This window comes from Struthio camelus, chromosome 6 (genome assembly GCF_040807025.1).
Source record: "Struthio camelus isolate bStrCam1 chromosome 6, bStrCam1.hap1, whole genome shotgun sequence".
NCBI lineage: Eukaryota > Metazoa > Chordata > Aves > Struthioniformes > Struthionidae > Struthio > Struthio camelus.
This window is the reverse complement of record NC_090947.1, coordinates 37,765,966-37,788,876: the sequence shown is the minus strand read 5'-3', so window position 1 is coordinate 37,788,876 and position 22,911 is coordinate 37,765,966. Positions and strand designations below refer to the sequence as shown.

At 40.5% G+C, this 22,911-nt stretch overlaps 2 protein-coding genes across 2 annotated transcripts in view; one reads left to right on the top strand and one right to left on the bottom strand.

Moving 5' to 3' along the window:
• Positions 1-385: 385 nt before the first annotated feature.
• Positions 386-19,096, top strand: LYPD1 (LY6/PLAUR domain containing 1). Its single transcript, XM_068949197.1, has 6 exons — positions 386-564; positions 1,406-1,543; positions 3,885-3,912; positions 4,883-4,985; positions 5,830-6,125; positions 16,630-19,096. The coding sequence occupies exons 1-5, from the start codon at positions 513-515 to the stop codon at positions 5,875-5,877; spliced, it is 369 nt and encodes a 122-aa protein (XP_068805298.1). The 5' UTR covers positions 386-512; the 3' UTR covers positions 5,878-6,125; positions 16,630-19,096.
• Positions 16,049-22,911, bottom strand: part of GPR39 (G protein-coupled receptor 39) — an 81,354-nt gene continuing 74,491 nt past the window's right edge. The window contains exon 2 of the mRNA XM_068949196.1: positions 16,049-17,743. Within this exon, the coding sequence (XP_068805297.1) occupies positions 17,220-17,743 (524 nt within the window). The 3' untranslated portion in view covers positions 16,049-17,219. The remainder of the gene's footprint in view (positions 17,744-22,911) is intronic.

The following is a 22,911-nucleotide window of genomic DNA, read 5'->3' as shown; positions in this document are numbered from 1 at the left end:
GCCCCCCCTGGCCGCGCAGCTGAGAGGCGCGATGTGGTGCCTGGAGCGCAGTGCCGGGCCGTGGGTGAGTGACGGCGGCGGGGGGGACACGAGGTTTCCTCCTCCATCTCTAAAACTTTCTCCTTCCCCTTCTTCGGCGCGTGCCTGGCCAGGAAAGGTGCGGGCGGCTGCCGGCGCTCCCCCCCGCCCCGCTCCGCCGCCATCACATGGTGCTAAAGGAGGAGGGGGAGCCGCCGCCGCCAACCCCCCCCCCCCTCCCCACCCCACGCTCTTGCATCTCGCACAGTTTCTCTCAGTCTCGGCGCCCAACTCCGGCGAGGCTGGAGCGCGGCGCGGGGCTGGGCAGGGCGGGCGCCGGGCGGGCGGCGGAGCCCGCTCCCGGGGCGCCGCTCTGCGGCGCGGGGAAGCGGCAGCCGCGCGCGGCGCCTCCGCTGCCTCCCTCCTGCCCATGCCCCTTCGCGACCGCACGCCAGCCCGGCGGCGGCGGCGGCGGCGGCGGCTGCTGCGGGAGGATGCGGCTCTTCCTCCTCGCCGCAACTTTCTGCGGATTGTGCCTGGGGCCAGGTAAGAGGCTCCGCTCCGCTCCTGCGGACGCGCCGCCGGCGAGCCCGGCGCTGTGGGCAGCGCCCCGCCGGGCGGCTTCGGGCGCCGGGCGGTCGGCGCCGCGCCGGGGGCTGCGGGCAGCGGGCAGGGGGCTGCGGGCTCGCTCCGGCTGCCGCCGTCGCAGGGGGACGGCGGGGGCGCGGGGAGCCTCCCCGACGGGCGGCGCGGAGCCCAGCAGTGCTCAGGGCTCGGCACGGCCCCGCCGCCGGCGCCCAGCGGCTTCCCGAGGACGGCGAAGCGCCTCGTTTGCGCGATAAAAGAAGGAGGTGAAGGATGCTCCGCAGCTGTAATTGCGCATGGCAAAACAGTAATTAAATCGTTTGTCATTAATTAGCAGCTAAGTAAACCCGTCGGCACGGATAAGAGGCGAAGCGCGGCTATTAGGCGGGTTGCGCTCTCGCCCGAGGACGGATCGGTCGCAGCCCGCGGCGCCGAGGGCACCGCCGTGGCCGGAGCGGGGCGGGCGGGGGGCGGGGGACCCCGCTGCTGCCGCTGCTGCCCCGCCGCCTGCTGGCGGCGCCGCCCCCGCCGGCGGCCCGGCTGCCCCGAGCGAGGCAGCGTCCTCCGAGGTGCTCAGTACCTCAGGCACAGCCGCAGCCGAGCGGGCTGCGGTAGCCACGCTCCCCCCAACGCACGCACACACCTTTCCCCCCTCCTCCCCCATCATTGCTGAGCTGCTAAATATTTAGCACCAGCAAAAACGAGAAGAGGAAAGGATAAGCAGCGTTTCGGGCACGTGTTGATTCTGCAAGATCATCTTTTTTGTTATTTTTGTTTTCCTGTGCAAAACTGTCTGTTCCAGGCTTTGGTCTGCAAATACAGTGCTACCAGTGTGAAGAGTTCCAGCTAAATAACGACTGCTCTGCTCCAGAGTTCATTGTGAATTGTACAGTCAATGTTCAAGACATGTGTCAGAAAGAAGTAATGGAAAAAAGTTTTGGTAAGAATTTAATGATTATACTCCTGTTGACTTGTACTGGGTAATGTTTGCTGCTTTTGGCTCTATGTTTTTGTGGTTTCTACCTAGGAAGGTATGTCAGTGTAGTCCCACTGAAAGGGACTTCCAGTTCAGTTTCTCAAACTTGGAGCAACTTTGCAACCCAATAAGGTTAATCGTTTCCCTTTAAAACTGATTAAAAAAATGAAGTATCCAAAGCAAATGTTGATAAAGCTGTTAATACACAGTCTTATGGGTCTCAGATTTAGTTTCCCAGCACTGGGAAATTAATAACAACAAGTTAGTTTAATCTCATTACAGTTAATTACATGGGCTTTTTCCCCAAGGGATGGAAGGCAAGAGCATTAAATTAGTAATTCCCTCCTTTCTGTTATTTACTCTAGCAATTCGCATACTCTAAAGGTTCATCATAAGGGAAGGAAAGTGTAGTCTATGCTTTCAGCTATGAAAGAAACATCAAGGGGGAGAGGGCTGTAAAGAACACTTTTTGGAGTTCAGGGGGCACAGCTGGGCTATATTGATTTTCTAAGTCTTCTTAAGTCTAAGGGCTTTTCCTTTACTGTAATTAATTTTAAGTTAGCATATCTAGAGATCAATGTTTTTAAGAGGAAGCAAGTGATGATTCTGCTTCTCTCCCCTATTGTCTTTTGAGCTGTGCTATACATTGATTTTCTTATTATTATTTTTATCCATCACGCGATGGAAGGCATTTGGGATTTTGAGAGAATTGTCTTGGGTTTTTAAACACCAAGTTGCTCTGTAAGCATCTAAGTGAAGAGTACAACTGTATATTAGAGACTTCTGGGCTGGATGAAGTAAGAAGAAACCATGTTTGTGCGGTTTCTAGTTGATTTGGCTTCCAGCTCTTACTGGAGATGGCTCTTAAGATGTTTTTAAATGTAAAAAGGGTAAGATAGTAACTCAGTGGTATACCTCAATTTAGATGTGGTAGACCAGGAGTCTACCAAGTGGTAGACTTCAGGAGCCAAAGGCAGAAGCTTTGGACTTCAGAACCCTGAATTGAGGTGAAACTGCTCTCTGTTACAGGGTAACTCGCAACTGAGGATAATGCTTTAGAGCATAGCATTTGCAGATGTATAGGACTGTTATGATGTTTATATAAATCAAGCTGTAGCCTGTCCTTCACTCAGTCCTTCAGTAACAGCAGATTTCCCCTGTTGGTAGGAAATGTGTGTGCCCGTGGGTCTTGAACTGTAACATTGTTTTTTGTGTTAGAAAAGCCATTCATTAGTATCTTCAAGTTGCTTATCAACCAGCTGGTTCCACTTGTGTTGGTAGTTACAGATCACTAGGTTGCAAATCATGGACAAATCCTAACAATTGTTGTTAGGTACCTATCAACAGCAGCTGAACTGCTGGCACTTTGCCTCACTGTGCATGGTGTTATCTAGCCTGACTATGCTTCTTCTGTAAAATACTTAGAAGCTCTCCAGGGTGGAGAAAGATATATATATATATATATATTTTTTTTTCTTTAAAGGGAAGATCAGTCTCCTTTGAGCTGTATATTACTTGAGTATTTTATTTCAAGTTTACTCAGAGAAGGTAGGGGTGATGTGAGATAGTTATACCTTGTAAAGTACTTTCAAACTCTTGAGTGCTTCTAAATGAATGTTTGAAGGCAAGTGTAAGGGCTTTGCCACCTGCACACCAGATCTTCTGCAGTAATTTTAATAGGTTTGGATGGATGATGTGGCAGTTTGAAGTGTTCTCAAAATGATATATAGACAAATGTAAATATTTCCCTGTTTTTTTTTTTAAATTTGATTGTTCTCTTCAGTCTTAACAGTTTTTGTTTTAACCTCTTCCCTCATACCTTAACATTTTTATTTCAATACAACTCAGACTGCATCCGCCTTCCAGCAACATACCTGTAATCTTCCCTTCAGGTGACTGTTAGAAGAGTGTTTTCAGTCAATTAAACCACTCATAAAGAAGTGCCAGTCTTCTGAATAAGTATGTATGTACGTGTGCACATATACACCTGTGAATATATTAAGAAACAGCCTAGATATGTACCATGGGTTTAGTCAGTCAGGCATGTTTGCTAGTCTAAGAAAACAAGATTGCAGACTGGCCAATGTGACCATGACGCACTGAAAATTCTAATTGGAGCCATTCTAATAGATGTGAGACATACAGGGCTGTGTAATGTGTGCTTACTCCTATGAAGAAATTGATTTGCAATATAGTAAATGAGGAGCTTCTTTTAAAAGAAATTTTTTATCTCTTTTTTTTTTTTTTTTTGACCTGTGCAACTTTTGTATTGGCTCTGGACTGATATTTGGATTTTTCCCTTTAGGAGATAATTATCTTGCCGTGCATAGCAGGTACTACTATTTTATTTAATTTAATTCTATAAATGCAGTTCTTATTCCTTTTAAGCTGAGAGATTGTAAAATCCAGCTAGAGAATAAATTAAAATTTTTAACTTAACTATTTCAAATTGAGTGAAATTTACATTGCAAGCTTAGTTTCTCTCCTACCCTCAGTCAATTCTAGAGAGGATCGGTTGTAAAACATAGACAATTCAGTTCATTATCCTTTATTGGTTTTTTTCCTAATTGATATTTAAATGTGTGTAATATAAATGCCTTACTCTCACAAACTTTATTTAATAATTCATTCTGCTTCTACCAGAACATTTCATAACTTGGTTCTTCTGGTTGTTGCTTATCACTGAAAGCTAAGTGTTTCAAATATTGATTTTAATTTATAATAGACTTGAGTTTGAATTTTTAACTCAGAATATGAAAGATGTGAATTTGCATTTATTTGACAGTGCAATCTCATAATTAGAGTTTTTTCCTCTTGACTAGATACAGTCAAAGGAATATAATTTAATTTTTATAGACTAACCCATTTTTGCCCTTAATAAAATATAGCTGTGTCAGTGAGCAAAATGTTACAAGTTCTCCTAAACCTCATTTAAAAGTTAAATGCAGTATATTGAGATAAAGTTCATGATCTGAGTCAGTAACCTCATTGATCTAGTCTCCCATCCTTTGCAATATACATTAATCTATTTGTCTGTTTTGCAATGAAGGGGGTCACCGATTCACATTCTGTGGTGTGCCTACAGTATAGTCAGCAGTGTGTAGCCAGTGACTTTTTTCTTATCTATTTGTCAGCGTTTATTTGGCTGTGCAAGGACGGCTCTAAATTCAGCTTCATTTCTGTATTAGATCTTCTGTAAATGGTACGGTGGTGAACTATAAGCAGCTTTTTTCACTTAGGTTGTAAATAGTTTCTTATGCCTGACCATAGCTAAGCAAACCACTTCTTTTTACTTCTTTGCAGTTACTACAGAATTAGAATTAGTGCTCCAAACATCACTGTGCTGTCTCAGAACATTATCACAGTTTATGGAGAGTCAGTCTTAAGAAGCACATATCAGCTTCAGGTGAGAAATTCCAGCAGAGCAGAAATGTTACTAACCTAAGTTAGAAAGCAGCTGTTATTGTGACAGCCCCTGATGTGAGTAGCCAAGAATGCAGGTATTAGTCATTAATGTTTTGAATTAGATCAGCAGGTATGTTATCCCAGCTGTTTGTAATATCAGATAGAAACTAGCTCCATTGCACAACTTAAAAGAAAATGAACTGAGAAATGAGAAGTACTTAGGCATGTATCTGACTAAATGATTATGTGGAACTAGTACAATTCTGCCTCCCTTGCATGTGTGCACTTTGTTATGGCAATTTATATTTCAGTTGCACTTTGGGGATCTATCAGTACACAGAATTGGAGACTTTGTCAGATCAATGACAAAATATTCCTTTTCTCACTTCAAGTAGAGCTTAACAATTTTGTGAAATAAGTTTTATGCAGTTATATTAACGTTCTGTACCAGTGAGAGGTACAGGAGGACAGTATTTTGTCTGCAGTGCAACATCTTGCATTGTAATTTGTTCATTTAATCTTTAAAAAAACATGAGTGCTTTCTTCCTTTATATGGAAGAATGGCTGGCATGGGACGTGGCACTGAAGACTGCACCAAATAATTTTGGTCCCATAGAAACTAGCACAAGGGATATATTTTTAGTTCATGCTACAGCTGAATAATCAGGTGTTTGAAAACTGTTTGAATACATGAAATGTTTAATGAAGGACCAGAATTCTGTCTTATAAGAAAGCCACTTGAAAATACCTTGTGGAAATACAAATGGCAGATTCCCTTGTCCCACTTGCCTCTGTCCTTCCCCTCTATGAACTTTCAACTCTGAAACTCCACTTCTGCTTTTCAGAGTGAACGTAGGAACAAAGAAATCCCACTGTGTATTGGAATCAAATGAAACATCTTGATGATGCATATATGAATATATATTGTATATATGGTTTTATACATATATCATAGAAACCATACTGATAATGAAGCCTACCTTTTACTGAGGACAAGAGCAACCTGAGCCTTAAGGCTGATCTAAAACCCACTGAAGACAAAATGAAACTTGCAGTATGAGTAGCTCACAAAGATGTCAACCATGAAGGGTGAGAGGATCAAAGCAGAAAGGTAGCAAACACAAATTTCAGAGACCTCACTGTAAGTATACCTGTCCATGTAAACACTTTAAACAGTACACTTAATTCTCTGGTTATCTCCCTCTAATGTAGTTGTGAACTTACTTTTATAAAGTATTTTTATCTTTGAGGGGGGGGGGTGGGTGTCCATCATAGCAAGACATTTTAAAATGTCTGCCTATATAAAACCATGATTGTTTATGAATTTTCCTTTGCAATTCAATTGGAAAGCAATCTCATTTCTATTAATCTGCAATAAGAAACTTCTCTTACTTGTTTGGTTTACAATGGCCTTTCTCATGTATTCACATTGTATAAAATCCTGCAATGTAATTAAAGCAATTACTGTAATGGCACACTTAAAAGCAGTGCATAGGAACATCAGGAACTGGATGACTGTCTCAATGGTGAATTTTAATAGTGTCTTTTGGCCTTAAAATTTTAAGACTTTTCAGTATTGATTTCCTAGTTATTTGTTTTATCAGGCAGAGGAAAGCAGCGTCTAAGTTGTGCCGTGATTTGCTCTATATTAAATCCTTTACCTCTGATGTTTTGAAGCTCAGGTTGCTTCATACATGATAGTTAAGGATTACAGGACCACATATTCTTCTCCGTTTACATGTAGAGCTTCCATTAGTACTACTACTAATTGCACACTTGCATCAAGGGGAAACTATACTCCGGTGTACGTTTCTTGACAAAATGATTAAAGCGGCAAACAAAGTTTAATGTCTTTAGAATTACTGTAGGCATTAAAGTTTTATAGATAGTAGCTGTATCCTCAGTATCCATTTAGAAACAGTAAGAAACATCCTCCAAGCCTGCTGTGTCTGGGTTCCCCTGCCCCTTGACACTGCCTCTTTTGGTCAAAGCCTATTAAAATAATTCGGAAGAACGTCAGAGTGGGGTTGTTTTGTTCGTTTGTCTTTAAATCAAAGTAAAGCATAACGCAATAGATATTTATTGCCAAATTAAAAAAAAAAAAAAAGCCTGTGATGGTTACAAACAGCATTGTATTTTGCGCTGTTAGGTGTCCATTGAAATGAAGACGTAGTAACCAATACCCAAACATGCAGTTCATTTTTGATGCTAGTGTGAATAAAAGACTTATGATATATGTCATTAATTTGCACTGTATACTGAAAACTTGGAGCTGTGGATATATTAGAATTTATAAACTATTTTCAGGTGCCAAGCTGTAGGGCATATTTTATTACTAATAAATTGCTTCCAATCTTTGCATTGCTCACAAAACTTCTGTCAAATAGGGGATGAACTGAGTTAAATGCATTAGCTAAAGTGAAATTAGGGACAGTATGTAATAGATTGCTAGTTTGAGCACCTTTAAATACAGAAAAGCAACAGTGGAGTTAACAGCTGACTTCATGCAGTTTACAACTTGAAAGTCATGACAAAGATCCAAATGCAGAAGTGATGAAGGGTTGTATTATTTTAAGGAAGTTGTGATATCTGGTCCAGTGAATTTCATTTCTCACAGGACATGGACAATAGCTTTTTATGTTTTTCCATTTCTTGGACTTGTATGAAAGGTATACAAATGTATTTTGCAGGGATAGTGCCCGCAGCCAGTTGTCTCTTAAACCTCCTTTAAGACTGTCTGTTGTCCTTTGTTTCACACACAAATGAATCTGCATTTCCAAAAACTGTTCTCTGTGACCTGATCGTACCTCGTCTTAGCTCCTAGGGACGTTATCAAAACATTGGCAAGTATATTTTAATTAAATCAAAATTGTTTTCATCTCCATTTTTCCTCTGTGGTCTGGACATTTGTTGGAAAATTTGAGAGAACCTTTTTTGCCAAATTACCAATGTTTTTTTCAACATGAAAAAAATGTAATAATATTTAAAAAAAAAAAAAAAGTAATCCTGTTCTGAAGTTGATCAGGCTATAAAATGGTAAGCATGAAAACAGGTTAAGATTTTTTGTTTTAATATTATAAAAGCTGGATGAGCTTCAAAGATACTGGCATGCAGGTTTAAACATGTGAGCCATTCCACTGAACTTGGTAAGCATATTAATTAGTAGGCTGCAATGAGACTATCATGCATAAAATTATTTATGGGACTTGCTACAAGGGTATGGCATTTTATCATTTCTAGAGGCATAAGGACTGTGGCTTCCCAAATCATTTCAGCAGATAAGATTATGTCAAGAAAAACACTAATATCTGGTACTGAATGTTAAGTCTAAGTTCACCTCTCTTGCTAGAATATAAAGTGTTTTGATCTTGATATCCAAGGCATTCACCTACCTTCGTAGCAGGAAAGCACAGAGGACGGAAGCCTGTGAACCAGCTTTGCTTGAAAGGTTGTATGTTTTACTGCTTGGCTGTCAGTCCAGGTTAGTGAGCAGGTATGGGTGAGGTTAGTGAGCAGGTATGGGTGAGGTTAGTGAGCAGGTATGGGTGAGGTTAGTGAGCAGGTATGGGTGAGGTTAGTGAGCAGGTATGGGTGAGGATAGTAGAAAATAAGACAATTAGACATGCAGGTGAAAGTTGAGTTTGGCTTTTAGTTTGTAGCTTCCTGTGGCCTTAAAGAAAATTGTCTGATAATACAAGCATTAGCAGGTGTACTTAATTTTCTTAACCTGTGCATTTTTAAGCAGTTTAACACCTTGCTTGTGTTTTGTGATGCTGCAAGCAGCAACATAGACTTCCCTGTGCTGTTTACATCATTAACAATGCAGTTTTCCTTCTGATTTCCAGTACAAGAACTAGAAGGAATGACTTGATGCCTCATTCTTCAACATCATGAAGTAATCCAAACCCTTGTCGTTAACAACAGGGTGCTGTACATGCTATTGTACAGCAATTGTCCAGTTTTCTAAGATAATTTAATTTCCGCAAGATGTCATAGCAGTTAGGGTCAGAAGGAGAATGCTGAAGCCAGTCTTGCATTGACAAAAGCTGTCTTATTAGTTTCTGCAAAATGCAATTTTAAAAAAGTGACAAATATATGGGGTTGTTGTGATCATGTTGATTAGATTTTCATAGAGATTTATGAAGAAAATATGCTAATATGACAAGGTAGGTTTTTTGTTTGTTTTTTCCCCTAGAATTATATACTCCGTTAGAGCCTAATTGCATGGATATGCTTTTATCTGATCTACTGAATGCATCAAAGGGAGCAGATAGGGATGAAATAGCTGCGGTCCTAAAACACAGGATTCAAAATCAGGAAGTCTGTCACCTAGCTTAGCAATAGATTTCAGTACACTTAACTTGTGTGCCTCAGTTTCTTCATGTAGAAAACACTGTTCATTGTTGCTTATTTGTTAATTAGCTGTTTAGAAAGCAATTAGTAAATCTCACAAGCATTTCTAGCAGAGTACAAATTCTTTAAATGACAGCTCCAGAGATAATGTTGAAGAAATAAGGATGGGAAGAATTAGTGTAAAACAAAATATAGAGGATCTAGTTGGATGTGGTTATACTTTACATTGGCTTAAACTTTTTTTTTTAAACGGTGCATTTACAATCTATATCAAAGGATTTGTGCTGAGAAAGCCTAATTATATTTTAAACCAATATAAACAAGATCTGACTACAAACATGGCCATTTCTGGAAGCATTGTGTAAGAGGAATCATTCCTTTTCAACATTCAATCACTTTATAAGATAGTTAGGATCTTATTGGATAAAATGTTTATAATCACTTTTTTCTCCAGAAGACAGAGAGCAAATCCCAATAGGACCTGTTGCATGCTCTCACCACATAATGACGTATGTAAACAGGTACTAGCTAAGGAATAGACAGTTATCAGAGCCAAACCAGTAAAGGCATAAAAAGATGTGTTACAGAAGTCCACCTAGTTGGTCAAAGCCATACTCTAGAACCTAATAAGAAAACTAGAAAACAGAACTTAAAATCCTCTTCATGTGTGGCTTGCAGCCCAATTTTTAACATTACTGATACAGTAAAATCTGAACATAATCACATGGTATATTTTATATACCTCAGAAGGGGATACTGAATGTTTATCTAGTGTTCCAGCCTTGGAATAAGTTCTCATTTTATATTTCAGCAGACATCGCAAAAAGCTTTGCTTAACCCCTAATGGGTGCTGTATTTCACTGAAGTGGAGGGTTAGCAAGTGACACAGTTTAGGACAAGAAATAAAGAATGACACACATTATTGAAACTGCAAAGGAAATATGGATAGACAGACAAGCCATCAAGTCTGAGCACATCAAAAAGGAAAACTTGCAGACTTGTGAAGACTTGAAAATTGAAGGGTTCAGTGAAACAAGATAAATGGAACTATTCAGGGTATTGTAACAAAGATGGAGTATCACTTCATACCCGTGGCGTTCAGTCTTGTTTTTATGAACAACATTAAAATAACATCCAGGACAAGCAACATACAAATCATGAAAGCATACTAAAGCTAGGAAAGCTATTACATGCTTCACGTGAGTTGTGTGTTCCACATTGAATTGCAACAGATACATAACAGATTTTCTGAGGAAATTTAAGCAGGGAGGAAGGGGATGGAAAAGCCACAAATGGACTGAGAACTGAATCCATAGAAACTTGGGCTCTGTTCCATTGTCTCACCTGTAGGTGCCTTGTGGAATTCCCTGCAAGATATTTGTAGATCTAGCAAAATAAGCCATATAGGAGGATATTTAGCAAAATAAGTCTTTCCATGACCTATGCTTTCACCCTTCATCCTCTGTGGGCTAAAACTGTCACCTGTTGGTGAGTTTTCTGCCTTTTGCTTGGAGAAGAGGAGCAAGAAGTGTTTCTGTAGCAAACACTAAATAACGAGAGTATGGCTAGATCTAGGAGCTGTTACTGTTTCTGACTGAGAAGCCCCGAAGAGCCTGTACAATAGCAGCAACTGCAGCAGCTCGTCCTACAGCTCAGGCCTCCAAAACAGGGCTTTTTCCTAAAAGCACGGCACTGGGTCACATTCAGTAAAGTTATGAAAATAAGTCCCGGTCTTTGCTCACTGGAATTCCCTAAGTGACAGTGATTTGTGGGCAGTAAAATGTCCTTTTCTGAACAAAAACCTTCATCTGTAGGTGAAGACAAGAAGGCCACAGTACTTCTTGAAGGAAGGCACACACTGAAGTGTGTAATGCTCTTCTTGAATAAGCACTAAATCTGAAAGGCTTTAATGTAGAAATTCTGCCAAAATCAATAACTGTGATCCTCAAAACTTGCAATGGTCTGCCAGCTAACTTTCTTACTTTAAAAAATAAAAGTTTGCTACAAGCCCAAAGCTATGCCCCTGCGCGTATCCACAACTTGTGTTCCAATTTTGACAAGGCTATTTTGTAACTGCTCAGGGATGCCTAGATTCTGGACTCCAGTTAGACATGAGACTTTCTTCTAATGCTCTTGAAAGGTTTGATGGAACAGGCATACTCGGAGTGCATGCAGAAGACTTTGCAGAAGCAGTTCTTTTTTGTGCAGTGAGTTACAGAAAGCAAATCTGATTCAATGTCTGCCTGCAAATTTGGAAATGTATGAAATACAAATATGTAGAGGGTTTTTTTTGTTTGTTTTAATGTAAATGGCGGTATCAGTCATAGCCCACTAGACAGAGCATTTGGCCTGAAAGTTAGTGTTGGGCTAAGCTCCATCCTCTTCTTGAAGGGAGTCAAACTTACAGCTAAGAGTTTTGCAGCCATGAGGTCACAGACTATTTTAGGGTGAAGCAGAGAGCTGCAGTCTCCCGTTGAGGTGTACCGTTGCAGCAAACAGTTCAAGAATAATTGGGTCATAAAGTCAACCCAGAAGACCATATATTTTGGTAATCAGCTCACTAACTTAGGAGCTGGTATCTTAGTTGCCTACTTCAGCTTCAAATACTCTTCATGTATTTTACTGAAGGAGTCTTGAGAGTACAGGTGTGAACTAAAGTTACCCACTGCTTAGCATTACAGTTGGCTCTTAGGTTGGAGTCATGCCTAAACTTGCTCTTTTCTCTCTGTACCTGCTACAACCAGAGGAATTTGAGGTGCTTAATAGGGCCCTTTTCAAGCAATAGGAAAAACAGGCTGGATCTGCTGGTGCTTTCTGTTCGCATACAGTGTAAGAAGCATCTGTGATGTCACCTTTTTTTGGTTGTTCCAGTAACAAGCTGTTACTAAATGTGTGGAGAACATGTACTGGGCTCTGAAGACAGGGTAGGCTGGAAGAAGTCTTAGGTTTTGGGTTTGAATAAATCATGGCATGAATTGCTCATTGCTGTCAAGAGTGAATGCATCTGCATGTGCCTAAAGCTGAGTGTCAGAGTACGGATGCACAAGAGTAGACAGTAGCTAAGCAGAGATTTGGAGTTTGGCAGTTCTGGGTTCTATGTGTGGAATGGCTCTAGGTGACACTTTTTTTCCCCCTTTTAATAGAAAAGCCTTAAGATTTCTACCTTCAGCATTTCATTGCATGGAATGAGGCAGAAGTCCTGCAGAAATAGTAGTCTTCAGGCCTTGGTGCTCTCTAACTGTAAGATCACATATGGGGCAGAGAGAGGTGTAAGGATGGTCGAGTTGCTCAGTCTAAGCGTAGATTTTCAATGCTTACTTTAAGCCCCAGGCTTTTTTTAATAATATGCTAGGTGCATGGGGAAGAGGTAGAATACTACTGTATTTTCACACAGATGTCCTACCTTTGTCTAATCCTCTTTCTTTGTTAAAAGTACTAGTATTTGAACTAAATCCTCAGCCAACCCCACAAATCTGGAGTCAAAATGAAGAAAAAGCAAGTGGTCAGTAGGAAGAACTTCATAGTAAAACTTCTTTATAGTACCTTACACATAGGCATAACCCACAGTGCTGTCGGGGCTCTGCTGAATCAGTGAAAAGGGCTGAATTATTTACTTGGTACTCATCCATCAAGAGATTGGGCAATAAAAATACCAGCTGAGCACTGTTGAGGATAGGGAGGTGGGACTAGTTCTGTCCCAATAAAATCATAGTGTGAAAGTATATAGTCTCCTTATCTAGCAAGCAGCTTGGAACAAGCTGAGGTAGAAGAAAAGCTCCCGAGAAAGTTTGGCAACTATATTTCTAGGTGATGCATTAATGAATATATCAAGTTGATTGCACAAGCAAGAACATCCAGTAATTAGCAGTTACATCTCTGGTATATGTCTTATGAGGCAGATAGCAACTTCAAAGCATTGCCTGCGGTTTGGTCTGCTAGTGGCAAATAGTCCAGGAAGATCTCAGAAATAATTTCAGAACTAGCTCCGCAGTACAATAAACCACTTCCATCTCTATCACTTAAGCAAGGAGTCTGAGGAAAGACATCCTTGAGACGTCCAGGAAATTAATCTTCTAGACACAGAAAATCCAAGAAAGGATGCCGCTTGCCTAGTGCCCTAGCAAACTCAGCAAGTGAACTGCAGTAGCTAGGGTATATTATTCTGTTTAGTGGAGCAAGATGAGTACTGTCCCTGGCATCAAACCATGGATGTCACTTGTACTAATTTATTTCCTACCACAATTACACTAGAATCATAGGATGGTGGGAAGAAGGTTTGAGCCTTCTCCTGACTATTTAATTCACATTAGCTGGAGTTTTGCCTTTTTGACACTCACAGTAAAGACATGTGAAAACATGGCCGATATGTTTAAAAAATCAGTAAGATGCTCCTCTGGTGATAACATTCTGGTTTTTCCATTCATCTTCTATGCCCTTCTTCATTAGATCTTGCCATAAAGAAATGGCAGGTATAGGAAAAAAGCACAGCCTTTTTATCCTGATCAAATTTAGTTCATATGTGATGGTTCTTATAATCTTGGAAATGTAATTAGTGTATAATAGCAGCTGATTTGCAAGCTCAAAAGGATGCATCAGTACTTAAAGAAAAAAAGCCCCTTGGATGCAGAGAACATGTCCTTAGCCAAGTAGCTATCACAAACCTGGTAAAAGTGCTGACTTTTTTTTTTAATTATGTGAAGAATCTTATTACAATTCAGATTACTGCAGCTGGGAATGGGAATAAAAAATCATTTGGGAGTGGAATTTCCTATTGGAAAAAATATTTACAGAAAAGCCACGGGAGAAGCATTACAATAGGATTTTATTACTTGTCAGATTATTCTTTCTATTTAGGCATGAACATGGTCCATCTGTGCATGAAACTACAATGCTGAAGTTATAAAATTCCAGGCTGTGCAGGAATATTGCGTTTTGATTTCTAAAGGAGCTCAGGATTATTCTGTGGAATTTATCCTGGAGAGCAGAAAGCCATTGTAGGCAGGTGGAGTTAAGCTGCAGGACTCTGATCTGCGTAAGAGCGTCCTGGAGCTCTTTGGTTAAGCGTGCCTCGGAGGGCAGTATCTAATTGCTCACAGCACTGTGAACAATTCCAGCCCCTTTTTCTAAAGGAGTATTACAAAGTATATGATACTTAAGGAATCTAAACTAACAAATCACTTACTAGTACAAATTGTGAACGGGAGCTTGCAAGAATCCTGTTAAGAAGAAATTTTAGGAAGAAAGTCCTCTAAGAAAGTCCACCAATGTCAAAAGCATTTCAGAGGCTTGGTGTTTGAGGGGAACAGCCAGATTCTCTGCTGTTCGTATGGAAGACTGAGGAAGGGCTGAGCTAGTTGTCTGCACCTGCAGAGAGAGGACTCTGTATGATGAGGAGGTGTGCCAGATTAGAGATGGAGAACCAATCACTGCACTTAGTTTCACTAAATACAAGAGGTCTTTCTCAAGAAAGAAAGGGAAGGCAAAAAGTTAATCCAGCCCATGGGAAGGGTCACGTTTGCTTCTGCCCTTGGAAGACTGGAGAAGAAACATGGACAAAGGCCTAGATCTTTGTAGGAAACAAGCTGGGATTTCAGTGTCATAAACCTATTGGTGGCAACACAGTTGCGGCCTCTTGACAGCAGTGGTTGGACAGGAGCGACAGGGCTCTCCCCTTTTTGCAAACTAAAGATTGGGCCTCTTGATCTGCATGCCTTTGCTGTTAGGGTTAGAACAGTCTGTAGCTCCTGCTCCTCCTCCTCCTTGAGAAAAGGCTCTACCTGCTGTGGTGATTGAAGCTCCCTGGAGCCAGAGGAAGATTTAAAACTGACTTTAGGGCTTCTTTTCTTAAGTTTAACTAGACAAGTAGTCTTAAAATACGTTTTCAGAGTTCAGATTTGGAAACCCTGGCATTGCTGGTATGGCAGCAACGTTGTGACGGTATAAAAGAACTGCTTTAATTAAAATCACATGAAGACAGGAAATCCTTTTTTCTGAGTGTAACCCAAATAAACAGTGCTCTGTGGCTGTACCCAGCCATTTGTAGTGCAGTTGCTGCTGCAGGATATCTACTAGACTCTGTGGGTGCTATAATGCTTACTTCCTGAAGTCCCTGGGGATTTGACAAGTATATGCGTGTGCTGTAAGTTCAGTACTGACAGGTCGTATTCCTGCCTCATTCCCTCTAAAAAAGTGTTGATAACTGTGTATTTAAAAACGCGGCGGAACTATGCTTCAGGATATAGAGGCGTTATTCTTCACGGGAATCCTAGTGCCGTGCCCTTTAGAAGGAATAAAACTTTTGAGAATCCATGTTCTAAAGCAATAGTGATTTTATCATGCACAGAAATATTTACCTCTTTTTGTACCCCCAAGGTAATATGGGCGAAGCTCCACTATGTATGTATGTATTATGTACTGTTTTCCAACACCCAATTTCTAGCGTATCACTTGCAGGAAAATTTTAGAGTAACGAGAGGTGGAACTGCCACAGCTAGTTCCCACTGAGAAGGGGGAAAAATGCAACAGTGTATTTTACAGCCTTTATGAAACATTTTGAAACAATAGCTTTGTGCATCAGAAAGTACTCAGTTTCTTCAGATAAGAACCGTTTGAGAAATTAGATTTTAAAGGGATACATTCAACTTTAAAAAGCTGTTTCTGTCTAAATGGAAATTTTTGTAATTGAGGGTGTTTTTTTTTTTTTTTTTTTTTAAACTCTAAAGGTAGCAAGAACTGACATTTCCTGGAAAAGTGCTTTTCCTTCAAGTTTTTTTAAGTTTTGCTGATAGTCATTCTCCTTTTACTCTTGGTTACTTGTCTTTGTGGCAAAGGAACAAGAAAAGGGGGAAGAAAAAACCCATCAAAATATAAATTAACAGCACAGAAAACTGTAATTGCGTGGACATACCTTAGATAGCTCAGACATGTTCAGCAACAGAAACCAAACTCCTTTTCAGACTAATTCCATTTAAGTTTTAGCTATTCAGGTTATTCCAAAGATAAGAATTTCTCTTTATAAAATGCTTGGTGGGATATAGGGTGTGTGAATCAGGTTTATAATTTGTTTTGGTCGCAACCAAACTCAGAAAAAGGAAAATCCAAAACAAGAGTGGTTCTCCTAGCAGCGCAGAGCTTTTAGTCAGATTGTAACTAAGGTGTATGGCTAAATCACCAGGACTGCTATGAAAGTAGAAACCGATCTTCTGAAATACCCAGTCGTTTTCAAACATGAAACCTATTGTAATGAAAAACTGGTTTTTATCAAGCTAAGGAACCTTTGTTCTGTGTCACAGGAATCATGTATCGCAAATCCTGCGCGTCTTCAGCGGCATGTCTGATAGCCTCTGCTGGATACCAGTCTTTTTGTTCTCCAGGGAAAGTGAACTCTGTTTGTATCAGCTGCTGCAACACTCCACTCTGCAACGGGCCCCGGCCTAAGAAGAGAGGGAATTCTGGCGTGGCGCCGAGGGCGCATGTGATCACCACCATTCTGCTCCTTAAATTGGCTCTTATATCTTTGTATTGCTAAACTTTGAGCAAAGTGTTTGCTCTGACAGAGTTTGTTCTATCTCCTCCTTTCTTCAAAGACACTGCAATTATTTTCTATTTGCTTCCAAATCCCTATCAAAAGAGAGGGAAGTTCAGTGGTTGTAGGAAGAGAGGGGCTGATATTTTTGGCAGCTAATGAATGCAGTTAGCAGACTGAATTTCCAGTGTGCACTTAAAAATAAAAAAAACCCAACAGTAGCATACAGAACGCTTGCTCTTTTTGCATATTTGGAAACAAATCTATCTGTGATATTACTTTTAAGATGTAGTCAGTTCCTCGGTCATTTTCTGTGTTTTTAAGTTCATTGCTAATCATTAACTTAGCTTTATAAAGTCATATTTCATGTTCACAAAGGCCATTTTGTGCATCTGAACTGGGCTCTAAGCTAGTCTCTAGTGGCACTGCTTCCACACTGGGCTCCAGGAATTCAAGACGTGGTTTCTGTAGACTGCAGTCAGGCTTGGTTTCATTCTGAAAAGTACTTAAGAAAACTTTGCTAGTGCTCTTTGTAGAAGAAGCACGCTTCGATGCTCTGAAGATCAACGGGCGTAGAGACCGGCCGCTGCTTGCTCTGGAGTTGAGATTGGCTCTCCGAAACTTCTCTTTGTTGGCGTGCTCTATTGTCAGGTGGCAGCGAAGGACCTGCAGAAACACGCTGCGGAACTGCTGCGACGAGACGTTGTACAGGAGGGGGTTCACCACCGAGCTCAGGTAGAAGAAAGTGTCAGCAATGGGAAGAAGAGTGATGTATGCTCGGAAGTAGGGGACAGTCCAGTCCTGCTTCGGTTTAACAGCAGCCATGATCCTTCTAACCTGGTTTGGCAGCCAGCATATTGCTAGAGTTGCAACAATCAGTCCTGGGTACAAAAAGAGGAAGAAAGAGTGTGCACGTGTGGGGAAAAAAAAAATCATAAAATATTTAGCATCAGTTCTGCACTTACTTGTTAGGAGATAGTACCGATTTTTCAGTGTTTTGCTTGACAGCTTTTTCTGCCAGTAGCATTTTTTTGTTTGTTTTTTTAATACCTGTTTCAAGGTCAGTGCAGCATTTGCTCTGATACAGACTACATAGTGCTTGGATAGTGTTTGTTTGTACCTACCATCATTTGTTAATTTTCACAGTGTTCCTTCATCGATACTTGTATCTTTGGAAAGAATGGATTTTTATTTTGTTCTGTGTTCTTGCATTTCTTATATTTTTCCCTTTATTTAAAAAAACAAACAAAATAAATAGCAACCTATAGCCATATTAGATCTGGCAATACCCAGAAGAGATCAGATTCTTGTTTGTACTTTACAAAAAAAAATGTATGCATAATAATATATTTGCTGTTATTTTTGGTAACTTTCCTCTTACAGAAAATATTTTTAAGTAAAACATGTATGGATCTTTTTAAGGTAATTAAGAGATGTTGGGCTTTCTTAAAAATCAAATTCCAGTGGAATTAAATAATGAATGTAAATGAGAAAAAGCCAAGCCTAGCCATGGAAGTGTAAGCAGTTTCAGATTATAAAGTCGGCTTAAAAATGTGATATCTGACCATTTTGTATTTATATATGCAATATAAATACATGTTGCTGCATCGCTAACTGCATTGAAAAGAGGGTGACTTAAGTGTTGGCTGAAAAATTCTGCCTCTCTGAACAGGCATGCAGGGAGGTCGCAGCAGTGACGCCACCGTCGGGACTGCAGCACTGCAGAAGCGTGGCGGTGGACTTCAGGAGGCTCTAGTCCGAGGCAGAAAACAGAGCGGGGGAAAGGCAAGCAAATGCTCACTGGCAGCTGCTGCCTCCAATGCGTCTAGAGTAAGTGCTGGAAATTCTGACCTCTTACAAAAACTACAAGGTGTACAAATAAGTCCTCCTCAGTGCCCGCCAAAAAGCATTACTTCTAAAACAAAAACACATTCAAGAGTTTACTCTTTCCACTTTATTTTTCTCTCTTGCAGCAAGTGTGCCTTATATGAACACATAGGGGGAACAGCAGTTGCAGGTTGGCTTCCCTGCAGCAGATCTACAGAACAGTAGAGCGTGTCTTCACTGTGCACGGTTTACAATTTCAGCAGACTTTTGTTACCTTGTTAATCTCCTCCAAAGTCTAGCTGTCTTAACAGAAGCACAAAAACATAGTAATACTTCCTGGTCTAGAATAAGTCAGATTTCATATCTACAACCCCATTAAACAGATCATTGTAGCAATGCAATTCTGACATGGTGTGTTTCCTGTTTTTCCAAGCCAGAAAATGGTATAGTAATGAGTGTAAAGAAGGGTGTGGGGGAGAAAACAGACACAAAAATATAACTTTGAAACTACCAGGGCTTAAACAGGATAAGCTGAAGTTCCCTCCAGTCCCCCCCAAAAATCAAGGAAAAAGATGTGAAACCTCAGTTATGTTTTTTTAAGAAATTAATTTTCTTCATGAAAGTCATAATTGATTTTTTTAACAAATTTATGATGTCACTGTCATAATACCAAATCGAAGACTTCTTTTTGATCCCTTGCCTCCCTCATCACTTAATATCACATTTACTTTTGAATCCCATTGAATTTTGACAGCATGCTCTTTAAGGCTGGGAAAGTAGCATACAAACATACAACACTAGAGCGTCAGACTTGGAGGGGGGAAAAAAAAAGATTCGGAAGCCTGTTTTAGCAGGGAAAGTGATAAATGCAGTTATCTTGGCCATTTTCTGCTCTTTACCTCCCATAAGCCTCCTAAGCCACAGTCTTTGTAGTCTGCCCCCAAGCCAATGCTGCGCCCCTTTGCTTTAGCTGCACTCCTCTTTTGCTGCCTTCTTGCCTCTTTTTTTTTTTCCAGCTCCTGGGCTGTGTATGCCTCTTTCTGTCATAAGCTGATCTGAGTGCTGAGTCCTGCAAATTTTCCAGCCTCCAGTGTTTGTTCTTTTTTTCTGCTGCCAGTAAAATAAATGTAGGGATAGTAGTCCTGGCAAAGAACAACAGAAAATAAGGAGCCCTGAACAGCGTGATCCACCTGAGAAAAGACAGCCAAGGTGCGGTGCGGTTTTGTTGGGCCCTTTCCCCCTGAGCAATTTAAATACAAAACCAGGCCTGCAAAATTCTTGTCAAATTTTTACCCTCTGATCTCTTTCAGGGAAAATAATAAGCTCTATTTTAACAATAATTTTTCAGTCTTAATTAGAAAAAAGATAATTCCATCGTGCTGATTAACATAGCTTCCTAAATTACAAATGCTGTGGTGAAAAATTGTGAGTAAACAGTGCATGCATTCATTTTAAGCCCAATATAGTGCTCTGAGATGTCTAATTTTTTTTCTCTTGTAGCTTAATTCTGTGCCACTGACCCTTCTTTTCAGTTCAAGCTACCAAATGTTTAAGATTTCTCCTTATATTCTTGAGGCATTTTTGTTCTGGAGAATTTGCTATTTTGCTGTGTACAGCAAGTGGAAAAAAATGAGCTGCTTGTGCCCTTGCATAGTATGGTGGCGGTTAGTCTTTGGGGCGGGAGGGAGGGGAGTAGTTGTCTTCATGAACTTTGTCATTTTTTTTTTCCCAGAGACGAATAATTGTTAATTTTCACACTTGGAAAAATGCTCATTATTTTAAAGGAGCTGCACCATGTAAATAAACATGCGGACCAAAAAAAAAAGTTCAGATTTTTTTTTTCTAACCTCACTCTTGACACGGTAGTATGACATAAGTCTAAGCATAGCAAAGAAAGATCTTTTTATATTCTTATTCAGACTGTAACATATTCAATATTTTGACTGAATTATTCCTGCAATCAATTTGAACTTGTACACAGGTTCTTGAAATCTTAGTTTTTGTAATGTAATATGCAGAAGATGCTTAAACAACTTTGTATCCACTTGAATGCGAAACCAGACTGCATCTTCTATCAGCATTTTCCCCTAGACCTTGCTGTCTGCTAGGAATTAAACTCCTACACATTTTGTCCCATATCCAACTTTCCCTTCCACTTCTTCTAAAACTGAAAAAAATAGCGCTGTTTTTTTCAGTTTGCCTGACTAATGCACTGAAGTGACACAAGCTATTAGATGAGAGCCCAGATTTATCCGCCTCGTAATAATGATGTTTATAAACACAGTAACAAACACTGAGGTCCAGCAACCCCATCACTGGTGCTTGAAAGCTCCAGCACACTTTTGAGTCACCATGCTTGGTTTAAGCTTCAAAAGTGCATTAGACTATGCAAGCCAAAGCCAGGAGACCTTATTTTACCTAGCTGATTACGTGTAAGTGAATACATCCCAACCTTTAAGTAAGCATTTGAGCTTATAATGCACTTAACATTGATACATTGATGCAGATAGTTCAAGACAATTTAAAAAAAAAAAAAAGACATGAAGAGTGTTATGAGATAGATTGATTAAAATCACTTCAAAGAGGTAAGCCATAAGCCAGCAACAAAAGTAGTTCACCCCAAATGGGAAATGGCACATTCAGTTATTATTTAATCTGCAAAAAAAACCCACCCCAAAACCAACAAAAAACCCCAAACCAAAACCACACAGCTCTTTAAAAAGAAAAAGCCATACAAATTTAACAGCAATTTAAACTGGGAATTGTTATTGCAACTTCTTGAAAGTGGGTCTTACAGTATTAATTCTTAATATGCAACAAAGGATCATTTAGGTAGTGAAGTAAACCTAGTGTTTAAATGCCAATAGTATGAATATGCATCACTGGCACAGAATAGGAGTTTGGCAGTCATCTCTCCCTTAACAATACTTTTTTATTACTCAGCTCATTCTTCTGGGCCATAGGGGACTGAATTAAATTCATTACGAACTTTATTGGGAAGGATTTTAAATACATGCTAATGTCTTGTTGAGTACAGAAGGCTTCATTCACCCTTTCAGATTTTGCTAGTTCTATCAAATAGATGTTGAATCTCTTTTTTTTTTTTTTCTTTCTTTCTTCCCTGCATCTGAGCATTTACATCTGTCTCCTTTTATAGTCTTAACATTTTCACACTCTATCCTGGCTACCAAGAGCCAACCCAGAAAACTTGGAATCATCTCCAAAACTATAATTGTCACTAGGAAGCGCCAACAACGCGCTTTATTTGGATGCCACAGCCTATTAACCGAGTGTGCGGTGGTGCCGTCGAGGACCCGCTGCCCCGCTCCTTGTCCGTGCCCCTCGCACGGCTTCTGCTGCGGCACTAATCACAGTTAGCTTAAGCAGGGTTAAATCTCAAACTTTGTTTTTCTGTGATTAAATTAATGGCACAAAAGAGGGTTCTCAACATCTGCTTGTAAACTGACATTTAAATGGCAATTGTCAGTGGAATACAAGCATATGGTTAGCCGAGTTATGAGTCAAGTGCAGGCAGCAATGCAGTTAGTTCAGGAGGAGCTGCCTTTTATTTTTTTTTAAACCTCTCATTACACATTCGCATCCTTGGCCTGACTTTGTACTCAATGTTACACCATGACACTAATGCCCTGTGCCTCACCAAGTCTCCCGCCACACACTCGCTTTATCAGCTCCCAGATGAGGAAAGTACCGAGACTATCCCTCATTATTAACTTTGCCATCATAAACCAATACCAAACCAGTGCCAAAGGCGGCACTAGGTCCCTCTTTGGCTCTGCTAAAAATAACTGCAGAAACACAAGCAAATGCAACTTCTCTCTCATCAGGTTCCTGATGGTCATAAAACGCAATCACTACTAACTAACCCAGGAGAAGGAAAAAAAGCACTGAAGCTAGTACTAAGAATGTTATTCTCAGGAGATGGGTTAGTTACTGTTTTAACCAGCACTCAAAAAAGTAAACTTGCCTTTCACTGTAAGTAGGGACCTAAGTCATTGGTTTATTGTTTTGTCAGGGCAGGCTCCTAGCCAAGCCCAGCCGCAACAGGCACTATGCCTGCTGCGACTGCTGCGCTGCCCGCAGCCTCCGCAGCTGTTTGGCGTGCCTCTGCTGCTGCCCGCATCTGCATGTGACACCTCAGCTACCACGCGCCTATTTTCTACCAACAACTGTCATTTAAATGTCAGCTCACGCACAGATGTTG